The sequence below is a fragment of the Vidua chalybeata genome, chromosome 19 (genome assembly GCF_026979565.1).
Source record: "Vidua chalybeata isolate OUT-0048 chromosome 19, bVidCha1 merged haplotype, whole genome shotgun sequence".
Classification (NCBI taxonomy): domain Eukaryota; kingdom Metazoa; phylum Chordata; class Aves; order Passeriformes; family Viduidae; genus Vidua; species Vidua chalybeata.
Window position 1 is genome coordinate 1,069,946 of NC_071548.1, and position 26,485 is coordinate 1,096,430.

The following is a 26,485-nucleotide window of genomic DNA, read 5'->3' on the forward strand; positions in this document are numbered from 1 at the left end:
AGCAAGAGCCCCACAGTGTCCCAGCTTTCCTCAGGCAGGCTGGGAGCCGGGAGTACCCGCAGTGCTGGTGGGGCTCTGCAGGGCCAGGGGCATCCCCCGGCCCATCGGCATTCCCATCTCCCCAGGAGGAAAGGCTGCGTGCCCGGCTGGTCCCAAGGTGGCTCCGGGTGGAAGCTGCAGTCCCTGCAAGGCAGCTGCCCCCTCGGGGGGCTGGCAGGGGGCAGGGGGTGACCCCAGCCAGGCTCTCGGGGGACATCCCGTGCCAATCAGGGCTGGCTGCGGGCGGGAGGAAACTTCGGCCGGGCTCAGTCCTCTCTCCCCTCTGGATAAGCAGCTCCTGAGCCCGGGGCCACTCGCGGTGGAGCCGTCCCTGGGGATCCACGGGCGGCTGATCCCCCTCCATCTGCTCAGCACCGGCAGCACGGGGTGGATTTAGCCTGAGATCACTCCAGGCGCAGCACACGGCCCTGTGCCCGAGCCGTGCCCGCCGCACCGCTGGCTGACAGCCTGGCATTGCCCTGGGAGGTCACCATCCTGTCACCACCCCGAGCTCACACCCCGGCCCAGGGACACCTGCCCTGCGGGGAGGAGGGACCGTGACATCCACCAGCGCCTCCTGCCCCTTCCTCTGTCATCCTGCTCCACCTCCCTAACCCCAAATACACACCAGGCTGTGGTGCCAAACCCTGTGGGGTGGGCAGGAGGTGCCCAAAGGCTCTGGACTCTGGCAGCACTGGGTTGGAAATCCCGGTTTTGTGTCTCTGTGCCAAGGAACTGTCATGTCCCCAAACCTCTGTGTGGAGGGGCAGAGGTGACCATTGTGCCACTATTCCACCTCAGAGCGCCCAGAGGAGGCAGAACTGGGGCATCCCACAGCGACGCTGTGACAGCCTGAGGGCAGCAGGGCAGCACTCGTGGAGCAGGGATGGGACCGCCGGGAAAGCCTCGGGGACGCGGAGGGGACAGAGGGATGGCTCGCCCCGGCTGATACCGGGCGCGGAGGGCTGGGTCAGCCGGGCGGTGCCGCGGAACCGGGGGTGACGCTGGGGACAGCGGGGCGGGCGGGGCACGGCCGCCCGTGCCGCCAGCGGCACCTCCCCGTTCCCCCCCTTCCCCCGCTCCGCTCCCTCTTCCTCCTCCTCCCGTCTCCCTCTCCCGAGCCAGCCCGGCCGGGGGAGGAGCCGGCCGCGCACAAAACCTCCCGCCCGGCCCCTCCGGGCCCCGCACCGGCACCGGCACCGGCGGCGCCCAGCGCCCGCCCGGGGCCATGCGCGCCGCGGCGGGGCCGGGGCCGGCGGGGCCGGGGCAGGGCGGCGGCCGCCCGCGGCCATGAGCGCGGCGGGGCCGGGCGGCGGCCCCGGGCGGCGGCGGCGGGCGGGGGGCGGCGGGGCGAGCCCGGCGGGGCGGCCGCGGGCGGGGGGCGGGCGGCGGCGGCGGGCGCTGCGCTCGCTGGGCAGCCTGGCCGGGCGGCTGCTCCGCACCTGGGCGCGCCTGGCCGGGGGGCGCGGGGGCCGCCGCGCCGCCCCCGAGGATGACGAGGGCGGGTTCCGGGGGGGGTCGCGGCGGCGGCTCGGCGGGGCGGCCCCGGCGGCGGCGGGGGGCGATGCGGGAGGCGATGCGGGAGCGGGCGGCGGGGAGCGGCCGCCGGGCGCGCAGGGGCTGCGGAACCACGGCAACACCTGCTTCATGAACGCCGTGGTGCAGTGCCTGAGCAACACGGCGCCGCTGGCCGAGCGCCTGGCGCTGGGCCGGTACCGCGCCCGCGGCGCCCGCGCCGAGGTCACGCAGCGGCTGGCGGCCCTGGTCCGAGCGCTCTGGACCCGCCAGTACACCCCGCAGCTCTCCGCAGAGTTCAAGGTACCGAGCGGCCCCGCCCCGCGGCCCCCGCGCGGCCCCAGCTCACCCCGGCCCCAGCGGCACCCCCAGCTCGCAGCGGCACAGCACCCGGCACACCCTCCCACAGCTCCCTCCAGCCCCCCCGAACCCACTGAGATCCATCCCAATCCCCCCGAGCCCACTGACACCCCTCCCAGCCCCCCGAACCCACTGAGATCCATCCCAGCCCCCGAACCCACTGAGATCCATCCCAACCCCCCCGAACACACTGAGATCCATCCCAACCCCCCCGAACACACTGACACCCCTCCCAGCCCCTCGAACCCACTGAGATCCATCCCAGCCCCCCCCAACCCACTGAGATCCATCCCAGCCCTCGAACCCACTGAGATCCTTCCCAGCCCCCCGAACCCACTGAGATCCATCCCAGCCCCCCGAACCCACTGAAATCCATTCCAACCCCCGAACCCACTGAAATCCATCCCAACCCCCCGAACCCACTGAGACCCCCCCCCAGCCCCCCCGAACCCACTGAGACCCTTCCCAGCCCCCCGAACCCCCCACAGCCCCCCCGAACCCACTGAGACCCTTCCCAGCCCCCCCGAACCCACTGAGACCCCTCCCAGCTCCCCGGACCCACCGAGACCCCTCCCAGCTCACATCACCTACTCCCGTGCCTCATCCTCCCCGCCCTGCCCCGCTAGACACCCCCAGCCCTGTTGCTGTCACCTCCCTCTGGCCTGTCCCCTCCCTGCTGTCCCCTGAGCCCCCGCGGGTGGGTGAGCTGAGCTCCCAGCCCTGGCCGTGCCACGGAGCCCTGAGGGCTGGCTGTGATCACGGGTAAGGCAGGATGTTGTCCCAGGAGCCAAATTCAGTGGCCTCAGGCTCTGTCCCTGAGCGTGTCCCACACCTCTGCCAGGCTCATGCCAGTGTGCCAGGGAACAGTGTCCAGCCTGGCATCGCAGCTCCCCACGCTCAGGGACACGTGTCCCCCGCCCGAGTGACATTTCCTCGGTGCTGCCAATAAACGGCTGCTGCCGCTGAACTTTGCAAAGCGCCCGGGGGAGCTCCCGGGAAGCCGAGCCCTGCCCTGGCATGGGCTGCACTGAGTTGATGCCACCCGAGTGCTCGGGGCAGGCGGGACCTGAGGGTCCCCATGGCTGCACTGGCCCATCTGGACTTCGTTGCGGTTTTCCCTGTGTCCCTTCCTGGCCGCTGGAAGCTGGGACACCACAGAGCCTCTGTCTCAGCTGCGTGTGCTCGGTGTCCCCACCGCCCTGCTGGCCCCGGGGTGGCCGTGATGTCCCTGCAGAGGCAGGACGAGGGCAGAGGCTGTTGCAGGGATGGAGCAGGGATGGTTTTGGGGTGGGTGCTGAACAAGAACCCCTTCATCAGCGCCCGCCCCGCCCGTGTCTTGCAGAACATCGTCTCCAAGCACAGCTCGCAGTTCCGGGGCAATGCTCAGCACGACGCGCTCGAGTTCCTGCTCTGGCTGCTGGACCGAATGCACGAGGACCTGGGCGCCGCCTCCCCCGCCCAGCAGAGCCGCGGCCCCACGCAGGTGGGTGCCCCCCCGGGCTCGGGGGGAGGTGTTCGGGCCAGGTGTGGGACCAGGGACGCCGGGCTGTGGTGCCAGGCGGTGGGATGGAGCTGGGCCCCGCCCCGCTGGGGATGGGGATGCTGCGGCTCGGTCGGTGTGCGGGTGGAAGGACGGTGGGAGCCGAGTGTTGCGGGGCTGGGCAGGGGCTGGAGAGTGCTGGGAGAGTGGGGGTGTCGGCAGGAGCCCATCCAGCTGAGCATCCTGGCTCTGGGGGGCATCCTGGTCCTTCGTGAGGAGGAGATGCAGCCCCCCCCCCCCCGTCCTTCCCTGCCTCCAGCTAAGCCCGCTGTAATTACAGCTCGGCGGCTTTGCTGCTGGCAAAATGAGTAATTAAGTCTTCCTCAATCCATCTGCGATCAGGCATTGCCCTGGCCCTGGCCCTGGTCCTCCCTGCCTCCTCCTTCCCCCTCCTTCCCCGCTCCTTCCCCGCCTGCTGCTGCCCGCTGGGCGCTGCCTGTTGCAGGAGATGGATTTGAGCTGTTGTCGTTTGACCCGTGAGCTCAGCTCAGCAGCGTGTTGTTCCCGCTTTGGGGTGACACCCAGCCCAGCACTGAGCTGTCCCCACTCTGGGGGTGACACCCGGCCCAGCACTGAGCTGTCCCTGCTTTGGGGTGACACCCAGCCCAGCACTGAGCTGTCCCTGCTTTGGGGTGACACCCGGCCCAGCACTGAGCTGTCCCTGCTTTGGGGTGACACCCGGCCCAGCACTGAGCTGTCCCTGCTTTGGGGTGACACCCGGCCCAGCACTGAGCTGTCCCCGCTCTGGGGGTGACACCCGGCCCAGCACTGAGCTGTCCCTGCTTTGGGGTGACACCCAGCCCAGCACTGAGCTGTCCCCACTCTGGGGGTGACACCCAGCCCAGCACTGAGCTGTCCCTGCTTTGGGGTGACACCCGGCCCAGGACTGAGCTGTCCCTGCTCTGGGGGTGACACCCAGCCCAGCACTGAGCTGTCCCTGTTCTGGGGTGACACCCAGCCCAGCACTGAGCTGTCCCTGCTTTGGGGTGACACCCGGCCCAGCACTGAGCTGTCCCTGCTTTGGGGTGACACCCGGCCCAGCACTGAGCTGTCCCCACTCTGGGGGTGACACCCAGGCCAGCACTGAGCTGTCCCCACTCTGGGGGTGACACCCAGCCCAGCACTGAGCTGTCCCTGCTTTGGGGTGACTCCCATCCTGGGCACAGGGAGCGTGGGAGCATCTCCCCCTCCCTGTGCCCAGCTTGGGGTGCCATGGCTGTGCCGTGGGTGCGGGTTGGGGTCCTGGGCAGACCCTGCCCAGCCTCCGGCACAGCTCTGTCCCACAGGGAGAGCTCGGTGTGGTGCCCATCTCTGGAGAGGCTGCGCTGCCTGGCCAGGGCCCTGCAGCCATCCGTGCACTGACCTGAGCTGGCCTCAGCCCTGCCACCTTTCCCGGGAGCCCTGTGGATGCCCCAGGTTTTTTGGGAGAGCCCGGCAGCTCCCGTTAAATGTCAGGTGCCCACGTGTGCCACGAGCTGTGGTGAGGTGCCAGCTGGAGGTGGTGCCACGGCAATGGCCGAGGACCTCCCAGGCTCTGGGGAGGGGACCCTTTGTGTGTCCCTCAGCACCCGTGGTTTTGCCCCTTTTGGCGATGCCACCCGCGTGTCACCCGTGTGCCACCGTCCTTGGGGAGGGACGCCCGGCAGGGACGTGACCCTCAATAAACGGCTGGCAAGTGCCTGGAGTGAGGAGGGTCCAGAGTGGGGGCCAAGGCTTGGCTGCCAGGAGGGCTGGAGGAGGAGGCACCCCTTGGATTTCTGGGGAATTTTAGGGGCCCTGTAGGGCACAGACACCATCCAGGTCCCCTCTCAGCCACACCAGATGGACCCCAGTGCCAGGCAGACCGTCAGGACACGTCAGGCTCAGCAGGACCCGGTGCCAGCAGATGGCATTGAGGAAAATCCACCTCACGGCCAAAATCTTCAGTGATTTTCAATCTTACTCATCGAGACCAAAAAGTCACTGTCTTTCCCCAAAACAGCCCAGGTTTTTTTACTGACGCAGCCTGGAGGGCACAGCAGTGCCAGGCAGGCAGGTGCCAGAGTCTCTTTGGCACTACCTTCAGCCCATCCTCGTGCCATAGGGACACCAAAGCTGGGCTTGGTTCACTAGGACGTGTCCCTGACCCCCTGAAGGACATGTCCCTCACGCTGTCACCTCAGTCACCACTTGTCTCTTGCCCCTGCAGCCTGGCAAGGACGGGAGCAGCGGTGCCAGCAGGTCTCCCCCCGGCACCCAGCACCCCCGGGGGCAGAGCTTCGTGCAGAGCCACTTCCAGGCCCAGTACAGGTCAGTGGGGGCACGGATCCTGCCCACAGGGGGCTTTGCCCTTCTGTGAGCCCTGGGTGGGCACGGTGAGCCCAGGGAAGGGATAAAACAGGGAGGATTTCCATCCATCCATCCATCCATCATCCATCCATCCATCCATCATCCATCCATCCATCCATTCCATCCATCCATCCATCCATCCATCATCCATCATCCATCCATCATCCATCCATCATCCATCATCCATCCATCCATCATCCATCCATCCATCCATCCATCCATCCATCCATCCATCCATCCATCATCCATCATCCATCCATCCATCATCCATCCATCCATCCATCATCCATCCATCATCCATCATCCATCCATCCATCCATCCATCCATCCATCCATCCATCCATCATCCATCCATCCATCCCACCCCAGCCATGGGAGCTCCTTCCCCTACAAGCAGCTGAAAGTGTCCAAGGCCAGGCTGGACAGGGACAGTGACCTGCTCCAGTGGCGGTGTCCCTGCCCACGGTGCTGTCCCTCCCACGGTGCTGTCCCTCCCACGGTGCTCTCTGAAGGTCCCTCAAACCCAAACCAGGCTGTGCTTCTGCCGCAGGGCTCGGGACTGTCCCAGCCCCCCAGCACGAGGGTGCCCCGCCATGGGACACCCCACGCGCTCCTCTGGCTGGGACTCGTGGGATGCTCAGCCCACCCTGTCCCCAAGCCACGGCACTGCAGGCAGCAGGGGACACGCGTGGCGTCACACGCCCTTCCTCCTCTCTCAATTAATCCCTCGTCCTATATCTGAAAAAAGGCACTTTAATTATCCCTGCTCCACGTGCCAGAGCCGTCTGTGCGCTGAAGGATTTATTAATTTGTGCGGCTGTTTCCCAGGCAGCTCAGTTGCTCTTTGAGGTGACAAATAACAAGGACTCCGGATTTTGCTTTGGATTTTAATTTACTTTTTCCCTTTTTGTTGAACAAAAAAGGCGGGGGGGGAGGGGGATATAACCCCCTGCCCACCCCCCAGGAAAAAAAACAACCAAACCCCCCCCCAAAAAAAAAAAAAAACACAAAAAAACCAAACCAAAACAAACTAAAACCAATAAAACAGAATTAAAATACAGAATTAAGAAGAATCAGCAGTCAGTGGCTGTTGGTGCCAGGGATGACGGATTTGGGGTGTGGTACCTGGGATGACAGATTTGGGCTGGGGTACCTGGGATGACGGATTTGGGCTGGGGTACCTGAGATGATGGATTTGGGCTGGGGTACCTGGGATGACGGATTTGGGGTGTGGTACCTGGGATGACGGATTTGGGCTGGGGTACCTGGGATGATGGATTTGGGCTGGGGTACCTGAGATGACGGATTTGGGCTGGGGTACCTGAGATGATGGATTTGGGCTGGGGTACCTGGGATGATGGATTTGGGCTGGGGTTCCTGGGCTCAGCCCCAGGGTGGGCTCTCGGGGGGCGTGCCCGCTCCGCTGACCCTGCCCGTCCATTTGCCAGGTCCTCCCTGACGTGCCCTCACTGCCTGAGGCAGAGCAACACCTTCGACCCCTTCCTGTGCATCTCCCTGCCCATCCCGCTGCGCCAGACCAGGTGAGCCCACGTCCAGCCCGGCGGGACGGCGATGTGCATTTTTGGGGGTAAATAACGAAGGCGGGAGGCGGCGGCAGCCCCGGGCACAGGTGACAGCGGTGTCCGGCCGGTGTTTGCCACGCGGGGCTGCCGCGGCGGCGCTGAGGCGTGTCCCCGCGCTGTCCCCAGGCCTCTGAACGTCACGCTGGTGCTGCAGTGCGAGCGCTGGCGCTTCGTGCGGGTGGGCCTGGCCGTGCCGCTGCTGGGCACCGTGGCCGACCTGCGGGAGATGGTGGCGCGGCACGGCCGCGTCCCCGCCGAGCAGGTACCGGGCCGGGCCGGGGCGGGGCGGGGCGGGGCGGGGCGGGGAGCGGCGCTGGGCGGTGCTGAGCCCCCGTCCCGCAGGTGATCCTGGCCGAGGTGTCCCCGCGGGGGCTCCTGCGCTCGCTCGCCGACCCCGAGGCGCTGCGGGCGGCCGGCGAGGCCGCGCCCGTCTACGCCTTCCAGCCGCCGCCCGCCCGCCGCGCAGGTACCGCCGCGCGCTCCCATTGGCTGCGGCCGCCGGCCCGCCCCGCGCCCATTGGCTGAGAGCTCCCGCGCTCTGCTGGGATTGGCGCGGGGCGGGGGGGGGACTGCCCCGTGATTGGTGGGAGGGACTGGATCCCTCATGGGATTGGTGGGAGGGAGTGGATCCCTCACTGGGATTGGCGGGGGGTGGATCCCTCACTGGGATTGGCGGGAGGGAGTGGATCCCTCATGGGATTGGTGGTGGGCAGTGGATCCCCTCATTTGGATTGGTGGGAGGGAGTGGATCCCTCATGGGATTGGCGGGAGGCGGTGGATCCCTCACTGGGATCGGTGGTGGGCAGTGGATCCCCTCATTTGGATTGGTGGGAGGGAGTGGATCCCTCATGGGATTGGCGGGAGGCGGTGGATCCCTCATGGGATTGGTGGTGGGGAGTGGATCCCTCACTGGGGCTGGTGGGGGGGGGAGTGGATCCCTCCCTGGGATTGGTGGTGGGCAGTGGATCCCCTCATTTGGATTGGTGGGAGGGAGTGGATCCCTCATGGGATTGGCGGGAGGCGGTGGATCCCTCACTGGGATCGGCGGGAGGGAGTTGATCCCTCACTGCGATTGGTGGGAGGGAGTGGATCTCTCACTGGGATTGGTGGTGGGCAGTGGATCCCTCACTGGGATTGGTGGGGGGAGTGGATCCCTCACTGGGGCTGGTGGGAGGGAGTGGATCTCTCACTGGGATTGGCAGGAGGGAGTGGATCCCTCACTAGGGCTGGTGGGGTAGTGGATCTTCCCTGCTGTGATTGGTCAGAGGCAGCTGCACCCCCCCGGCAATGGGGGAGGCAGTCTGTGCTGGGATTGGTGGGAAGTGGATCTCTCAGGCTGGGGTTGGTGGGAGCCGTGTCCTCTCTGCTGGGATTGGTGGCAGCAGTGGTGTTGGGCAGGGCCGTGGCACTAATTAACCCAGCGCTGACGAGAGCCCCCCATTCCCGGCCCGCAGGGTGTCCCCGCAGCCTCCCCACGTCCCCCGCGGTGCCGCGGCCGGAGGGGCCGCGCCTGCTGCCCAGCGCCGCCCGCTCCTCCGACTGCCTGCACCGCGCGCCCGGCGGCCGCATCCTGCTGCTGCTCTGCAACACGGCGGGCACGGGGCCGCAGCTCGCCAGGTACTGCCACCCGCCTGCCACCCGCCTGCCACCCGCCTGCCACCCTGTCCTGCCCACTCCCCGCCCCTGTGACACCCAGCCACGTGTCCCTGCTGCCCGTGCCCAGGTTCGGGCCGCCGCTGGTGCTGCGGGAGGAGCGCGGCGTCTCCTGGGAGCAGCTGCAGCAGAACATCCTGGCCCAGCTGAGGGGGGTCCTGCGGGGAGAGGTCCGGCCACAGGTGAGCCCGGGGAACGGCCCTGTCCCCTTAAAGCCATCAGATTTTGGGGGCTGTCTTTGCCCCGTGTCCCAAAGCCTGGCTTGGCCAGGTGCTGCTGCTGGGCAGGGGTTCCCTGTCCCCTGGTGACCCCAGAGCCCCCCGTCCCCTCACAGGGCACGGGAGCCCTTTTCCGGATCCGCCTGGCCGGGGGCTCGCCCCCCTGCACCTACCTGTCCCCTCAGGATCCCCGTCCTCTCTGCCACCCTGCCATCGACAGGTAAGGGGCTGCAGGGACAGGACTGTCCCCAGGATGTCCCCTCAACCCCTGGAGGTGGCCAGTGGCATCGCCATGAGTGGGCACAGCGTCCCTGTGCACGGCTGTGTTGTCACCATGGGTGGCCAGCGGTGACACCTCGGGTAGCCACAGTGGTGGTCACTCTGCTGCCCCAGCACTGGGTCCCCGGCAGCGCTCCCACTGTGGGAGGTGGCGGCTGTCCCTGCCTGCCACCACGGGCTGGCAAGGAGGTGTCCCCACGGGGACAGGGGCTCTGGGGACATCTCACCCTGTCCTCCCCTCAGGGCCCTGCAGCTGTGCGGGGCCGGGGGCCCTCCCCACGTGAGGCTGACGGTGGAGTGGGACACGAGCACCAAAGAGAGGTGAGTCCCCTGCGCCCGGGCTGGGGGGACGCCGCGGCACTCGGGCCACCCTCGCTGGTGACGCGTCCCCCCAGGCTGTTCGGGAGCATCCAGGAGGAGGTGGTGCAGGACGCGGAGAGCGTGCGGCAGCAGCAGCAGGCGCACGGGCAGCAGCACAGCTGCACCCTGGACGAGTGCTTCCAGCTCTACACCAAGGAGGAGCAGGTACGGGCACCCCCGGGCCGGCCCACGCCCTGCCCACCCCTGGCACGGGGACTGCTGGACCTTGTGCTGCCGGGGGTGGCTGTGGAGGTGGCGGGGGTGACAGGGAGGGACGTGGCCATGACGTGGTGTCCCCAGCTGGCCCCGGACGATGCCTGGCGCTGCCCGCACTGCAAGGTGCCCCAGCAGGGCACGGTGAAGCTCAGCCTGTGGACGCTGCCCGACATCCTCATCATCCACCTGAAGCGCTTCCGGCAGGTGGCCGAGCAGCGGCACAAGCTCACCACGCTGGTGAGGTTCCCGCTGCGGGGGCTGGACATGGCCCCGCACGTGGCACAGCGGGGCCAGCCCGGGGGGCAGCTCCTGGGGCGCTGGGCGCCCTGGCAGCCCCCCCTGCGCCTGCCCCCGGGCTGCCCCCGCGACCACCTGTACGACCTGTACGCCGTCTGCAACCACCACGGCAGCATGCAGGGCGGCCACTACACCGGTGAGCGGGGACGCTGGGGCCGGGGGGTGCCACGGGGGTGCCATGGGGCAGGGCAGAGCGGAGCCGGGGTGCAGGGGGACATTCAGGATGGCATTGCAGCCACCCCAGAGCATGCAGGGCACCGGGACGTGTCCCCCAGCACCATCCCGCTCCCCCAGCGTGTCCCTGCACCGTGTGGCTCCTGGTCGCCCCTGCACCCCGGGGCTCGGGGCATCGCGGGACAGAGCCCCCGTCCCCGCTCACCGCGTGCCCTCTCGCCCCCAGCGTTCTGCTGCAACGCCCTGGACGGGCGCTGGTACAGCTACGACGACAGCCGGGTGGAGGGGGTGCGCGAGGCCGAGGTGAGCACCCGCAGCGCCTACATCCTCTTCTACCAGCGCCGCCGCGCCGCCGGCTCCGGCACGGGTGAGCCCCACATGCCTGCCCCCCGCGCCCCGGCACTGCCGTGGGGTCACGCACAGCCCTACGTGTGACCCACACCCGTGTGCACACGCCTGCCTCTGCCCCCTGCACGCGTGTGCGCGCTGCTGCACCACCCCTACGCGTGTGCGCGCCCCCATCCCACCCCGTCCCACCCCGTCCCACCCCGTCCCACCCTGTCCCACCCTGTCCCACCCCGTCCCACCCTGTCCCACCCTGTCCCACCCTGTCCCAGCCCGTCCCACGCCCGCCGCTCCCCGCAGGGCACTGGGTGTTCCGCCTGGCCGCCTCCGAGCCCCGCGCCGACCCCCGCACCGACCCCGACCCCTCGGGCTCCGTCGCCGCCCCGGAGAACGGTGAGGCTCAGGATGCTCAGCACCGGTTCCCCCCCGCGCCCCCCGCCCGCCCTGACCGTGGTTTCCCCGCAGGCGGGTTCGAGGCGCGGCCCCCGGTGCGGGGTCTGCAGGGGCTGCACGGTCGCAGCCTCAGCGTCCGGACCGCCCCCGCCGGACCCCCGGGACAGGGGGAGCCGGGCCCCCCCCGCGCCCCCCGACGGCTCCGCCGGGCCGCCAGCGCCGAGGGGACCCCGCGCCGGCCGCCCCCGGGCCCCGGCAGCCCCGGGGCCGCGGGGCCGCAGGGGGACGCGGGTGTCCCCCCGGGCCGCTGCCCCCCCGGCCCCTCGGCGCTGGGGCGGTCGCGGAGCTCGGCCAGCCTCCCGCCCCGGCCCGAGGCGGGGCTGCGCAGATCCGCCTCGCTGGGCAGGGGCGCGGCGGGGCCGCCCCCGGCCGCCCGGGGTCCCCCCGGGGCCACCCTGCAGCGCGGCCGGCAGCTCCCCGGGCCCCTGCGCCCCGCGGCCGTGCCCGAGTCCAGCTTCTGAGCCGTGCGTGGGGGCACCACCCCCACCAGGAGCTGCACAGCTGGTCCTGAACGGATCGGGGAGCTCCCAGTGTGGGGTGTCCCACCGCAAGGATGCCTGAACCAGGGATCCCAAACCAGGAACATCCCGACCGAGGGCATCCTGATCTGGGGGCTCCCAACCCAGGGACTTCTGAGCCCAAGGAAAACCAAACCAGGATATCCTCACCCAGAGGCTCCCAAATGGAATCCTGACATGGGGGCTCCTGCCTGACCCAGGGCATCCCAGATCCAGAAGCATTCCAAACCAGGACCATCCCTAGCTGGGGGTTTCAGACCCGGGCTCATCCCAAACTGGGCTCATCCCGAAGTGGTGGCTCTGAACCCGGGAGTCTCCCAGTGCGGGGCCATCCCAAACAGGGCAGGCGGGTGCATGGTCCCCAGCTCTGCAGCACCAGAGTATTTATTGTACCAGGAGAGTTTTATTCAGAGACGCTTTTTGTTTTCTAAAAGGCGACTATTTGGGGGTGGGGGGGTCCCCCACACCTCGGTCTATGCAATCCCCGATTCCTGCAGCCAGCTTTTGTACGGGGCTCTACCCCACCGCCGGCGGTTTCTATTAAAGACACGTGAAACAAGCCCAGTGTCCATCCCAGGGGAAAAGGGCTCTGTGTCCCTCGGGGGCAGTTCTGCTCCTGCAGTGGGGATCAGCCCAGGATCAGGGGTCAGTCCTGGCTGGATCCTGCCGTGTGGGGTGGCTGTTTCTGGGGGAGGTGGACCCTGCCCCATCCCATGGTACGCGACCCATAACGTTCCCTATAAAACACCAAACCACCATTTATCACCCAAACGCTCTCCATCTCCCATTCCTCCCCCCAAGGCCGGGGCAGGAAGGAAAGGCCAGCGCCTCGGGGCAGTTCTCAGCGAGTGGCACACGGATTTATTGGATTTATTGATTGCTTTGGGGTGCTGGTGCCCCCCGGTGCCCACCTGGGGCGGGGGGCACGGCGCGAGCGGGGCGGGGGCGAAGCGCTGCCATTTCCATCCTCCCTCTCGCCCCGGCCGGGCGGGAATGGCTCCAGATAAAACAAATCTCTCTATAATTTCTCTCTCTCTGTACAAATATAGAATATATATATATATATATCTCTGCCGATATATATATACAGATCTTCTCTCTCTGGAAAGGATAAAAGGTTAATTTGTCTGTGCATGCACGACCAAAGCCACCAAGCCCCGGGGACAGCGGGTGCCGAGGGACGTGCACCTCCCCTGCCAGCACCCGGAGAGCCGGGGGGACACATCCTGCATCCCCAGGTTATTGCTGGTCAGGTCCCATCCTGCTCCCAGACAAGCAGAGGAGGAAGAAGCCGAAGAAAGGAAATCCCACTGCAAAGCGCCAGCGAGCTCCTTGTCACCTGGCCAGCACCCAGCGGCACCCGCCTCGGGGCACAGAGGATGTGGTGGCGTCGCCCCAGGGTCGTGGGTGCTGCGGGGCAGGGGGGCAGGCACCCGGTTCAAAGGCAAAGTCTGGATAAGGCGAACAAAAATGAACTAAAGAACAGCGGCCGCCCCCAAACCGGGCGCTTTGCCACCCAAAAGTGGCCCGTGGCCCTCGGTGCAGGTGGCCGGTGCTGGCCCCTGGGTGCACGGATGAGCTTGGGGACAGGGACACTGTCATAGGGCTGTGCTCTCCGATTCCTCCTCCTCCTCCTCCTCCTGCCGCGGGGTCAGGCTCGGCCCCGAGAGTCTCTGAGCTGCTTCGGGCGGGTCCCGGCACAGGGCGGCATCCGGGGACACGTGGAGGGAGGGGACCTCAAAACGGAGCAGACCTGCGGGAGGGCACGGTGATGGGGACACCCACCGGGGCTGGCGCCGTGCTACTGCCACCACCAGGGGTGTCACCACCGCCCTCTGCTCTGCGGGCCCCACCCGAGCCAGGGCGGTGACACCAGCTGTCCCCACACACTGGCCGTGTCCCTCGAAGCTCTGTCCCACCGAGCGCAGGTGACACCGCTGTCCCCTCTCCCAGGGAACCCGCAGGGTGAGGCTGCACGTGTGAAGTGACAGAGTGACCACAGGCACAGGCAGGCGGTGTCACCGTGTCCCTTGCTGAGAGCAGAGCAACCCCCTCAGGCAGAAGAAGCACCTCTGCCACTCCTGCCCAGCTCAGGGACATTTCTCGGGGACATTGCCCAGGGATATTTTGCAGGGACATTGCCCAGGGACATTTCTCGGGGACATTGCCCAGGGATATTTTGCAGGGACATTGCCCAGGGACATTTTGCAGGGACATTGCCCAGGGATGTTTCTCAGGGATGTTGCTCAGGGATCTCGTCCCACAGTGGCACAGGGGAGCAGCACCTGAGCCAGAGGTGATGCCAGGTGTGATGTCAGGACTGCATCCATGCCAGGGTGCCCTGCCAGGCCCACAGCAATGCGTTGGCAGAGCCACACCGATGCCAGTGCCACCCAAAGGCAGGTGGCAGCCCCTGGGGACACGGTGACCAGCCCCTCACTGCCACTCGGGCTGTCCCACCCCTCACAGGCCGGACAGGCACGCAGGGACAGAGCCCTGAGTCCTGCCAGATCCCACAAAAGGGACACTGGGACACTCCCCCAGCCTCTGTGTCCTCCGTGGTCCCCAGTGCCACCTGCACTCCCAGAGCATCCCCCTGGCTGTCCCCCTGCAGCAGCACAGGCACCCCAGGGGGACACGGCACCAACAGAGCCCAGGGCCAGGGCGGGCAGAGCAGCAGGGACAGCAGCACAGCTCCCGGAGATGTCACGCTCCTGGTGACACTGCCACCTCCCAGGGGACACAGACAGCTTCTCAATGCATTGTCACCTCCCTGGGCTCATCACCACCGTCCTGGGGACAGTTCCACTTTTCCAGGGGCATCGCCACCTTCCTGAGTACGTGGCCGCCCTCAGGGGGATGGTGGCACCCTCCTGGGCCGGCACCACGTCGCTGGGGACAGTTCTGCCTTGCCTGGGCTATCGTCACTTTCCTGGGACATCACCGACTTCCCGAGGACAGTTCTGCCTTTCCAGGGACATTGTCACCTTCCCGGGGAACAGCGCCACCCTCCCGGGCACAGTTTCGCCTTTCGAGGGACAGTTCCAGCCCTGCGGGGAGGGTGCCACCTTCCCGGGGACATCAGCACCTTGCGGGGCACACTCCCGCCTTCTCAGGGCCATTGTCCCCGTCCTGGGGGACTCTGCCACCCCCCCCGGGAGCCGCCCGCGCCGGGGTTACCTGTGAGCGCGCCGTCCCCGGGGCCCGCGGTGTCCAGGCGGGGCGGCTCCGGGGGCTGGGGGGGCGCGGGGGCGGCCGGGGGCGGCTGCGGCGGGGGGGGCAGCGCGGGGCGCGGCCGCGCCTTGGGGGCGGCCCGGGCCCGGGGGGCGGCGGCGGCGGCGGGGGACGGCAGCAGCGGGGGCGGCCCGGCCGCGGGGGAGGCTCCGGGGGGGGCTCCGGGGGGGCCGTACGGGGACGGGGTGCTGGGGGGCGTCGGGGACAGGCTGGCCGGGGACGGCTGCCCCCCGGCCGCCTCCCGGGGCGGGATGGGCGCCAGCTTCTTGGCCCCTGCGGGACAGAGACAGCGACAGGGACGCGTCAGGGCCGGGCCGCCCGCGGGGACCCCGCAGCCCCGGCCCCCCCACCCCGCTCCTACCTTTGCGCAGCGAGTGCGGGCTCTGCTCGGCCGCGGGGGCGGGCGCGGGGGGCGGCCCCGGGCACAGCTCCGGGGGCTTGAAAGTGCTGGGGCGGGCACGGGGCACGGAACGGGCACAGGGGGGAGAGCGAACGGGGAGAGCGAAAGGAAGGGGAGAAGAGAGAGGGAAGGAAAAGGGGAAAAAAAAAAAAAAGGAAAAGAAAAAACAATCGCAAAACGGGGAAAAGGAAAGAGGGAAAGGGAAATGAAAGGGGAAAAAGAAATGGAAGAAAAAGGAAGAAAGGGGGAAAGGCACAAAATAAAGAAAAGGAAAAGAGAAAGGGAAAGGGAAAGAGGGAAAGAAAGGAAAGGAAAGGAAAGGAAAGGAAAGGAAAGGAAAGGAAAGGAAAGGAAAGGAAAGGAAAGGAAAGGAAAGGAAAGGAAAGGAAAGGAAAGGAAAGGAAAGGAAAGGAAAGGAAAGGAAAGGAAAGGAAAGGAAAGGAAAGGAAAGGAAAGGAAAGGAAAGGAAAGGAAAGGAAAGGAAAGGAAAGGAAAGGAAAGGAAAGGAAAGGAAAGGAAAGGAAAGGAAAGGAAAGGAAAGGAAAGGAAAGGAAAGGAAAGGAAAGGAAAGGAAAGGAAAGGAAAGGAAAGGAAAGGAAAGGAAAGGAAAGGAAAGGAAAGGAAAGGAAAGGAAAGGAAAGGAAAGGAAAGGAAAGGAAAGGAAAGGAAAGGAAAGGAAAGGAAAGGAAAGGAAAGGAAAGGAAAGGAAAGGAAAGGAAAGGAAAGGAAAGGAAAGGAAAGGAAAGGAAAGGAAAGGAAAGGAAAGGAAAGGAAAGGAAAGGAAAGGAAAGGAAAGGAAAGGAAAGGAAAGGAAAGGAAAGGAAAGGAAAGGAAAGGAAAGGAAAGGAAAGGAAAGGAAAGGAAAGGAAAGGAAAGGAAAGGAAAGGAAAGGAAAGGAAAGGAAAGGAAAGGAAAGGAAAGGAAAGGAAAGGAAAGGAAAGGAAAGGAAAGGAAAGGAAAGGAAAGGAAAGGAAAAGTTTCAAGCACATACAGGTAAAGAATAAAAAATAAAAGTAAAATTTGAAATTAAATTAAATTAAAATAAACGAAAAATATAATTAAAACAATGAAAAATAAAAATTAAACAGTCAAAGAATTGAAAATAAAATTAAAACAAAAAATTACATGAGAATTAAATAATAAAGTTAAATGAAAAAAATAACAAAGAAAACTCAAAAATCATGATAAATATTATTAAAAAATAAAACAAAAACAAAAACAAAACTCAAATAAAAGGAAAACGCAAAAGATGACCCGTAACAACAAAAAAAGAAAATTGAAAATAAACAGTGGAAGAAGAAGAAGAAGAAGAAGAAGAAGAAGAAGAAGAAAGAAGAAGAAGAAGAAGAAGAAGAAGAAGGAGAAGAAGAAGAAGAAGAAGAAGGAGAAGAAGAAGAAGAAAGAGAAGAAGGAGAAGAAGAAGGAGAAGAAGGAGAAGAAGAAGAAGAAAGAGAAGAAGGAGAAGAAGAAGGAGAAGAAGGAGAAGAAGAAGAAGAAGAAGAAGAAGAAGAAGAAGAAGAAGAAGAGGAAGAAGAGGAAGAAGAAGAAGAAGAAGAAGGAGAAGAAGAAGAGGAAGAAGAGGAAGAAGAGGGAGAGCCGTGAGCTCCTTCCCGCACCCAGTGCTCCGCACCGCTGTCCCCCTCCCGCACCCCCGGCGTTCCTCAGCCCCCGGCGCTTGTGGCCACCCCCCGGCCCCGGGGTCCCCCGGCCGGCGGTGACCCCCCCAGCCCCCCCGGGGCCCCGCGTTACCTCGGGGGGCCGAGTCCTGCGGCGAGGGCGGGCGGGCGGCTGCCCCGGGGCAGGGGGGGCGCGGGGGGGAGGCAGAGCCAGGGGGCCAGGGGGGGACAGTGCCACGGGGCCAGGGGGGCACAGCGCGGGGAGCAGGGGCGGGCGGGCAGCGGGGCGGGCGCGGGGAGGCTGCGGCCGCCGCCCGGGCACAGCGCCCAGAGCGGGCAGCGGGGCCGGGGGCTCGGGGGGTCCCCGGGGCGGGGGGCGCTGGGGCCGCCGCTGCGCCAGGCAGCTGCCGGGTCAGCCCTGCTGCAAAGGTACAGAAGCACCATAAAAACCGGCAGAAGTAGCACGAAAGCGAGGGGGGATTCATGAAAGAGCAGAAGCCTCGGCGGGCGCGGGGGGGGCGGCGCGGGAGCCCTCGTGGTGCCGAGCCCCCCGGCTCGTCCCACGGCACGACCCTCCCGGGGCTGCCCCTCCCCACGTGCGAGCACCCCGGCCCGGCTCCTCTTCCCTTCTGGGGCGGAAAAGTGCCATTTAGGGGCTTTCTCCCACATGAGCTGGGCAGATTAAAGTCGGACTCAGACCCTGGGCAGACGGAGGTCTCAGGGGGCGCTGGGCTCCCTGAGGGCTTCCCCTGCACCTTCCTGCAGCACCTCCAGCCCAAAATCCGCTCGAGCCCAGTGACACCCGGGCAAGGGGCCCTCAGGAAAACCCCTGAAGGCAGCACGGTTCTCATGGGAATGGCAGGATGGGGATGTGCTGGTGGTGCGGGGATGCTGGGCACGCTCTCCTGCTGCCCCCGGGACTCTGCTCCTCTCCCGGGGATGCTGGGCACGCTCTCCTGCTGCCCCCGGGACTCTGCTCCTCTCCTGGGGATGCTGGGCACGCTCTCCTGCTGCCCCCGGGACTCTGCTCCTCTCCCGGGGATGCTGGGCACCCTCTCCTGCTGAGATCGTTCCCCGTTCCACGCGCGGGGGGGATGCCCGGCTTGGGGACGCGGGCTGCCGGTGGCCCTACCTTGTCCGCTCGGCTGCCGGGGGGAAGCCGAAGCTGGTGGGAGGCGGGGAGGGCGTTGCTGAAATCTCCGGCGACTGCTCGGGAATGGGCGAGTGCGGCGTGGGGGGGAGCTCGGCGGGCGGGGCCGGGGGCTGCGCGGCCGGCGGGGCCGAGGTCGCCTTGCGGCCCGCTGAGGTGCCCCGGCGAGCCACCCACGAGGTGTCCATCACCCTGACGCCCATGCTGGGGACACAGAGACGGGGGTCAGGACCCGCCCGGCCGGAGGGCGCCGCCAGCACCCCCTCGCCTCTCCTTTGGGATCCCTAAGAACGGCTCTTCCACCGGGAAACTGCTGGGAATGAAACTCCAGGGCAATAGGGCAGGGGTGGCAGCGTGGGATGGGTTTGTGCCACCCACCAGCCACGTCTCCCTTCCCCAAGAGCCAGCAGGCACCAGCAGCCACCCAGCACCCTCCCAGCAGCCTGCAGAGGATACGGTACCTTTGGATTTTCCTAAGGCTGCATGGGCAGAAACAAACGATCATTAATGTGAAAACTCCCTAAAACTGCACAGTGCACAGGGACAGAGGTCACTGCTGGGCAAAGGAGCTGCGAGGCTGAGGGGCTTCGAGAGAGGGGCAGAGGGGCTGAGCAGGGACCAGGCTGTGCCAGTGGTGGGACAGCTTGGGATGCCTTCTGGAAATGGGGACATTTTGGGATGGGAGGAGTCCTGGGGTGTTTTCTGGAACCCACTCGACTGTTCGAGGTCCCTGTGAGGTGTCATGGAGGGGGGACATGCAGAGGCTGGGAGTGGGGAGCTTTCCCGTGGAGCAAATGCTGCAGACCTTGAGGACACCAGGACACCTGTCTCTGGCATGGCACAGCCCCAGCGTCACCCCATGGGCCACCCCACTCCCATCTGCAGTGGGCTGGGGGCAGGCTTGGAGCCCTGGGTTCAGCCGAGCACCCCCAAGAGCCTGGCATGGAAAGCAGGGGCTCCCTCCACCCTGGGTCCGCCCAGCCTCCAGCAGCTCAGTGCCACCCAGCCCAAGGTATGCTGAGCATCCTCTCCCCGTCCCCAGGCCCGGCAGTGTCCCTACCCATCCTTCTTGCAGAACTCCAGCATCATGTTGTCGGTGGCCACGCTGAGGGGCCGCCGGGCCTGCTCGTGCTGCCGGCGCTCGCCGTGCTCCATGTCGGGCGAGGGCATGGAGCTGTAGTTGGCGTTGTGGTTCACGTGCAGGGGGCTGCCGTAGTTCCCCGTCACGTTGAACTCGATGTCTGGGGGCACAGAGGGCGTGGGGAGGGCTGTGCTCAGGGAGGGGAGGGACTGGGGGTGTTGGCACTGCTGGGCTGGGCTCAGTGCCGTGCTGAGTTAGCCAGAGCCCTGCCTGAGCTCCAGCAGGCAGAGGTGGCTGAGCAGAACCAAGCCTGGGAGCTCTGAGCCCCCCGCCCGGGAGGTGCCAGCTGTCCCCGGGGCCGCGGGCACGCCCTACCTCCCGGGAAGAACCAGTCTGCGTGCTGGATGAGCGGCTCGATGATGCCCACGATCTGCAGCGACAGCGTCGTCATCATCTCCGTCATGTTCCTGCGGGGGGCGGCAGCTCAGCAACCCCTCAGGCCAGCAGGGTCCCAGCAGGGCTCCCGGCAGGATCCCTGCAGGATTCCCAGCAGGATCCCTGCGGGATTCCCAGCAGGGTCCCAGCGGGATTCCCAGCAGGATCCCTGCGGGATTCCCAGCAGGGCTCCCGGCAGGATCCCTGCAGGATTCCCAGCAGGATCCCTGTGGGATTTCCAGCAGGGTCCCAGCAGGATTCCCAGCAGGGCTCCCAGCAGGATTCCAGCAGGGTCCCAGCAGGATTCCCAGTGGGATCTGCCTCAGTCCTCACCCAGTGGGATTCCCAGCAGGATTCCCAGCAGGATTCTCAGCAAGATCTGCCCCTCAGCCCTCACACAGCAACATTCCCAACAGTGTTCCCAGCAGGGTCCCAGCAGGATTCCCAAAGGGGTTCCCAGTGGGATCTGCCCCTCAGCCCTCACCCAGTGGGATTCCCAGCAGGATTCTCAGCGGGATCTGCCCCTCAGCCCTCACCCAGTGGGATTCCCAGCAGGATTCTCAGCGGGATCTGCCCCGCAGCCCTCACCCAGCGCTCACCCCTCGGCCTGTGGCCACAGCAGGTTGGGTCCCAGCACGATGGCCACGTTGCTCGGGGTCATTTTGTTCATGTCCTGGTACTCGGTCAGCTTGGCCAGGAATTTAATCACGTACCTGGAAAGCAGATCCCGAAGGGGTCAGCGCACGGGTCGCAGCCTCTGTGTCCCCTCCCATGTCCTGCTGGCCCCAGGCTCACCTGATGTTGTTGTAGTTGGCTTTGGGCAGCTTCTCGCAGGCGTTCCAGAGAGCCTGCAGCCGTTTCTCCTGCTCCGGGATGCTGCAGGGAGGTGGGAGAGGGCATTATCCCCCATCCCCACCCTGCCCTGGGGCTGTGGACCCTGCCAGCCCCACCCTTGGGGACCCTGCGAGACCCCCAGGCTGCCACCACCATTATGGAAGTAAATTAAGCCCCAGAACCTGTCCCAAGGAGAAGGAATCCCTTCTGGACCTCTCACCACTCCATGGCTCTCAGAGCCCAGAGGAAACATCCCAAATGCTGTGAACCGTGCCAGAAAAAAACCCAAAGCATCCATGGGGACCCAGGCTGTCCCTGCCCGCGCCACGGAGGAACGGGGGGATGTCCCAGACTCACTTGGAGGCCTGGATCCACTCCTCGTACAGCTCGAACGTCATCAGGGGCTCGGGCAGCTCCCGCAGGTAGGACTTGAGGGCTCCTGTGGCACACAGGGGACACAGGGATTGGCACTGCAGGTGGCACTGGCTGTTGGGCACCAAGTGGTTTTGCTCCTGGGCACTTGGACCCACATCCCCCCCAGCCTTCCCCCCCCACCTCACCCCAGAGCACCCGCTGGTGTCCCCGCCTTGGGGCAGCCTGTGGCACCCCCGACCCAGTGCCCACCTTGCCACCCTGCAGTCCCTCCCAGCACCTTCCCTCTGCATGGCAGCACCTCTCTGGGGCTGCCCCAGTTTGTGTCACCTCACAGAGGGAGCACCCTGCCCCATTAGCCAGGCCGTTCATTAATGACAAAATTAATTGAACAAAATCAGACCCAGCATCAACCCCTGGACTGCACCACTGGTTCCTGGTCTCCAGCTGGACTTGGTGCCACTGATCCCCCTCAGGGTGCCCTTGGGGGGTGCCTGGAGGGGCCACCCCGCCGCGAGGAGCCCCACCTGCGATGGCATGGGGGTCAGCTGAGTACTCCTGCACGTCCACCACGCAGCAGTCCAGGGCAGCCTTGAGCTTCTTCAGCTTGGAGGCCGAGGGAGCCACTCGGAAGAGACCCTGTGCGGAGTGTTGGACAGGGCTCGGGGCTGGGCATGTCCCTGAGCCCCCCCGTTCCTCAGCCTGGCCCTGGGGACACCTGTGACCCACCTCCTGCTGCATCCCACATCCCAGCAGGGACCCACCTCCTGCTGCATCCCCCATCCCAGCAGGGACCCACCTCCTGCTGCATCCCCCAATTCCAGCAGGGACCCACCTCCTCCTGCATCCCACATTCCAGAAGGGACCCACCTCCTGCATCCCCCAATTCCAGCAGGGACCCACCTCCTCCTGCAGCCCACATCCCAGCAGGGACCCACCTCCTGCTGCATCCCCCAATTCCAGCAGGGACCCACCTCCTCCTGCAGCCCACATTCCAGCAGCATGGTCACGCAGGCCTCCACGGGGAAGGCGATCTCCCGCCCGCTGACAGCCAGGTGCTCCTCCAGGGGCTTCCCAAAGGAGGGCTTCTCCATCCACGCCTCTGTGACGGGGGCAGAGGAGAGGGAGGGTGGTGCCAGGTCCAGCAGCCCCTCCCCAAAAGGCCCTTGGGCCACAGTTTTGGCAGCAAAATTCTCTGTATGGGTGTTGTTAGAAGAACAGGACCCTGCAGCTCTGGCCTTTTCCAGCCATCACAGGATTTCAAAGGAGCTGGATAACATTTTCCACAGGGGTAACAGCAGGCAAACATTTGCAATATCCTTCCCTCCTTCCATCATGGTTTAAGGCAGGAATATTTTGTGGAATAGAGGGGAAAATGCAATAGGAATCCCTCCTTGCCCTGCCAGGAGCCCTGGCCCAGGAAGGAGCTGCTTTTGGGGCCGTTGCCTGAGGCTCACCCCAACCTCGGGCTCCCAGCCCAGAGCCTTTGGATGCTGCACCCCCAGAGAGACCCCCCCAAGCCCCCTTCAGTGATGGGATTCCAGCTGCACTCGATGGGGATTTCCACAGAACCCCAGAATGGTTTGGGTTGGAAGGAACCCCAAAGCCCACCCAGTGCCACCCCTGCCATGGCAGGGACACCTCCCACTGCCCCAGGATCTCCCAGCCCTGTCCAGCCTGGCCTTGGGCACTGCCAGGGATCCAGGGGCAGCCACAGCTGCTCTGGGCACCCTGTGCCAGGGCCTGCCCACCCTCAGCACACTGGGGCAGGCTTCTCCCTCTCCATGCAGATGGATCCTGCCCCCAGCCAAGGGGGATGGGGATGGGATCCCCTCCCAGCACGGGGACGGGCGGGATGCAGGCAGGACAAGCAAAGGGACGGGGCTCAGCTGTCCCCGCGGGGTCACAGAGCCCGTCACAGCCCCTGGGTGCCACAGGCAGGGACCGACCTGCGGGCACTCACCCTGCTGGGCTTTGATCTGTGGCAGGAAGTTCTGCAGGAGCGCCAGGGATTTGCGGTGGTACTCGGCCTGCACCTCGATCAGCTGTGGGGACACGGGGACACGGCGCCGGGGTCACCGCGCTGCCGGGCCAGGGACAGCCCGGGGGGGTGGCACTTACAGTTTGAAAATAGTTTGCATAGTCGACTTCTTTGGCCACGAAATTGTACATGTCAGCCGAGAGCTGGTCCTGCGGGGGGCAGAGGATCTGTCACCGTCCCTGCCCTGCCACCCTGGTGCCACCACCAGGGCCCTTCCCCGGCCACCAGCAGGGAGCAGCTTGGTCCCAGCGGGAGCCAGGGTGGCACGGGGCTAAGGTTAGGGTGTCAGGCGAGCTCAGGAGCCTCCCCCACTGCAGCCCGAGCAGGGCCCAGGTTCCCCCAAAGTTTGGACTCCCTCTTATCCCAGGGAAGGGGGTGAAAGTCCCTCTTAGTGCTTGAAAATGACAGAAATCAACCCAGCACAGAGAAGGTGCAGAAACGTCTCTGCCGGTGCCAGGGCTGGATGTGCCAGTGCTGAGCTCTGCCAGGACGGGTTCCCAGGGAATGGGAGCCCCCCCCAGCTCCGAGGGATGTGGAGGATGGGGATGGAGCAGCTGGGAATGTCCTGCTTGGCTGGGGAGCATCACCCAGAGCCACCGCGCTGCGTTTGGGGCCAGCCGGAGGAGGGGCAGCGCAGGCGGGGGGAAGGAAGGTGCAGAGGGGTGAGAGGAGAGGCTGCAGCTTTCCCCAGAGTCGGGGAGCCCACAGACCCCCCTCGGCCCGGAGGAGCCCCGTACCCGGCAGATCTCCACCCTGTTGGCTGCCTCCTCCATCTCCTCCCGGAGAGCGTCGGCTTTGGCCCCCGAGGGCTGCAGGTTGCTGGCCAGACCCGAGGACTTCACCGACTGCTGCCACCTGCGGGAGGGACAGGGACCAGTCCGAGCAGTGACCACATCCCCGCGGGGCCACCGCGGCCCCCAGAGCTGAGCAGCGCGGAGATGATCCCAGTCCAGCTGGGATTTAGCCCCACTCCCAACCCCACGGCACTGCTCACACCAGGGAAGGAATTCTTTTCAGCAGGATCAGGAGCCATATCCGGGTGGGAAGAGAGGGGAAGGGGATGGGAGAGCCTGGGCATGACGCTGGGGACTGTGGAGACCTCTCAGACCTGTCCCAGGGCATGCTGCAGTGGGGGCTTGGACAACTCAGCAGTGCCCGGGGCAATGCCGAGTCATCCCGGCTCCCCTCGGTGCCACTGCAGGGGCAGAAGCACCCGGCTCTCTGCATCAGAACTCACAAAGACAGGGAAAAAAGTACAAAATAACCCTTTCTGCCAGAAAAAAAATACACTTTTGGCAAGGAAACCCATCCATGGGTTCTGCAGACAGAGGCAGAAATGGTGGCTCATTGCAGAGCTCGACTCAAGCCCACAGAGTCACAGCCAGGGCTCCTTGTCCCAGGGGAACCGCGGTGCCAGGGGCCCAGGAGCTGCTCTCCTGGGAGCTACCCATGGCTTGGGAATGTTCCTTTCTTTTGAAGCACTTGAAGGCACTTCCTACCTCGTCCTGGAGGAGTCCATGTCCAGCACGAGCTTCGCCAAGTGCTTCCTCTGCTTTTGGATGTTTGGGATTTCCACCTGCAGCAGCACACGGAACAGGAGGAGGTGACAGCCCTGGAGAGGTGTCCAGGGACGGGTCACACCCGGCTTCGGGCCGGGCGGGTGAGGATGCAGCTCCCTAACGTGACACCCTCAGGGAGACGGCCCGGCTGCTCCCTCCTGCGTGTCCCACCCGCAGTGAGCCCCAGCTGCAGAACCCCAGAGGAGCAGCCCTGGGGGACCCAAACCCCGCGGGCACCTGGGTGAGAGCAGGAAAAGGGCTCTGGGAGGCGGCGGGGCAGCGCAGGGGCTGTCACACCTCACCTCAGCCAGCACGAAGAGCGGCTCGATGACGTCCCTCTCCACCTGCAGCTCGAAGTGGATGAGCTCCTGCGCCAGCTTGTCCTCGGCCTCCCCGCACAGCCGCAGCATCTTCCTGCAGGGACAGGCAGGGCTGGGCACGGCGGGCACTGCCCTGCACCCGGGGGCACGGGGCAGCAGCCCCTCCTTGGCAGAGGGTGCAGGAGGGCGGCACCGCGGGCGCCCGGGGTGCCAGGAAAGCTCATTCCTTCAGCATTGCACTTGGAATGACATAATAGCAGTTAAAGTGTTATATTAAAGTAGCAATTTATATTACTATTCTATAATATATAGAATTATAATATTATTATATTAAAGTATTATATTATTGTATTATGACATATTGATTATATTATTATATTAGTGACATATTGAGCTATATCATTATGTTATATATTTGTATTATGTTATGTGTTGTTATTATATTATATATTATTATCACGGCAGTCTGAAATGGTATGGACTTTAAATAGCTATATAAATAAATATAAAATATAGAAATAACAAATCGCATATAAATATAGAAATATTCATAAAACATATGTAACTATACAAATTGTAATACAGAAATATATAAAATGTACAAATATAAACACATTAATAAGGATAAATCACACATAGGTATATAAACAGTAGTAACTCAAATGTAAATATATAACATATATAAAAATTGATATAAAAATAAGTGTAAATGTCTATATGTGCAGATTACATTGTATGATCACAGGACCCCAGCCCATACATGGAGGAGAAGAATTAATTACATGGAGGAGAAGGATTAATTACATGGAGGAGAAGGATTAATTACCACTGAATCGCCTGAATTCTGGCACTGGAGACAAGGAACAGCAGCATTCCCAGCAAATTCCCAGTGCATTCCCAGACCATTCCCAGCACATTCCCAGCACATTCCCAGACCATTCCCAGACCATTCCCAGCACATTCCCAGACCATTCCCAGACCATTCCCAGCACATTCCCAGCACATTCCCAGACCATTCCCAGCACATTCCCAGTACACCCCCAGCGCATTCCCAGACCATTCCCAGACCATTCCCAGCACATTCCCAGCACATTCCCAGACCATTCCCAGACCATTCCCAGCACAGACCATTCCCAGACCATTCCCAGCACATTCCCAGACCATTCCCAGCGCATTCCCAGACCATTCCCAGCACATTCCCTGCACATTCCCAGTGCATTCCCAGTGCATTCCCAGCACATTCCCAGCACATCCCCAGCGCATTCCCAGTGCATTCCCAGACCATTCCCAGACCATTCCCAGCACATTCCCAGACCATTCCCAGCACATTCCCAGCACATTCCCAGCACACCCCCAACGCATTCCCAGTGCATTCCCAGCACATTCCCAGACCATTCCCAGCACACCCCCAGCACATTCCCAGCACATCCCAGGGCAGTCTGGACCCGGGGCACCCCAGCCCCCCTTTTACCCCAGCAGGGAGTCGTCCCCCAGCACGGCCGATCCCTCCATCAGACACTGCGCCAGCGTCGTCAGCGGCAGCTTCTTCTGCAGAGAGAGGGGCT

At 64.3% G+C, this 26,485-nt stretch overlaps 2 protein-coding genes across 2 annotated transcripts in view; one reads left to right on the forward strand and one right to left on the reverse strand.

The window, feature by feature from the left end:
- The first annotated feature begins 1,267 nt into the window (after positions 1-1,267).
- USP43 (ubiquitin specific peptidase 43) lies at positions 1,268-12,437 on the forward strand. Its single transcript, XM_053960703.1, has 16 exons — positions 1,268-1,305; positions 1,458-1,857; positions 3,257-3,397; positions 5,643-5,743; positions 7,231-7,323; positions 7,492-7,627; positions 7,708-7,831; positions 8,820-8,982; positions 9,089-9,200; positions 9,353-9,456; positions 9,759-9,836; positions 9,911-10,040; positions 10,176-10,524; positions 10,789-10,929; positions 11,208-11,300; positions 11,373-12,437. Exons 1-16 carry the CDS (start codon positions 1,268-1,270, stop codon positions 11,819-11,821), a joined length of 2,652 nt encoding a protein of 883 aa, XP_053816678.1. The 3' UTR covers positions 11,822-12,437.
- The window catches only part of ARHGAP44 (Rho GTPase activating protein 44), a 58,764-nt gene continuing 44,540 nt past the window's right edge, over positions 12,262-26,485 (reverse strand). Inside the window, exons 4-21 of the mRNA XM_053960704.1 lie at positions 26,392-26,468; positions 24,903-25,014; positions 24,541-24,617; positions 23,779-23,896; positions 23,122-23,190; positions 22,964-23,045; positions 21,975-22,102; positions 21,528-21,639; positions 20,986-21,067; positions 20,590-20,670; positions 20,394-20,507; positions 19,735-19,826; positions 19,339-19,519; positions 18,740-18,757; positions 18,261-18,482; positions 15,474-15,559; positions 15,059-15,385; positions 12,262-13,631 (exon numbers count right to left, since the gene is read on the reverse strand). Coding sequence (XP_053816679.1) covers positions 13,477-13,631; positions 15,059-15,385; positions 15,474-15,559; positions 18,261-18,482; positions 18,740-18,757; positions 19,339-19,519; positions 19,735-19,826; positions 20,394-20,507; positions 20,590-20,670; positions 20,986-21,067; positions 21,528-21,639; positions 21,975-22,102; positions 22,964-23,045; positions 23,122-23,190; positions 23,779-23,896; positions 24,541-24,617; positions 24,903-25,014; positions 26,392-26,468 — 2,133 coding nt within the window. The 3' untranslated portion in view covers positions 12,262-13,476. The remainder of the gene's footprint in view (positions 13,632-15,058; positions 15,386-15,473; positions 15,560-18,260; positions 18,483-18,739; positions 18,758-19,338; positions 19,520-19,734; positions 19,827-20,393; positions 20,508-20,589; positions 20,671-20,985; positions 21,068-21,527; positions 21,640-21,974; positions 22,103-22,963; positions 23,046-23,121; positions 23,191-23,778; positions 23,897-24,540; positions 24,618-24,902; positions 25,015-26,391; positions 26,469-26,485) is intronic.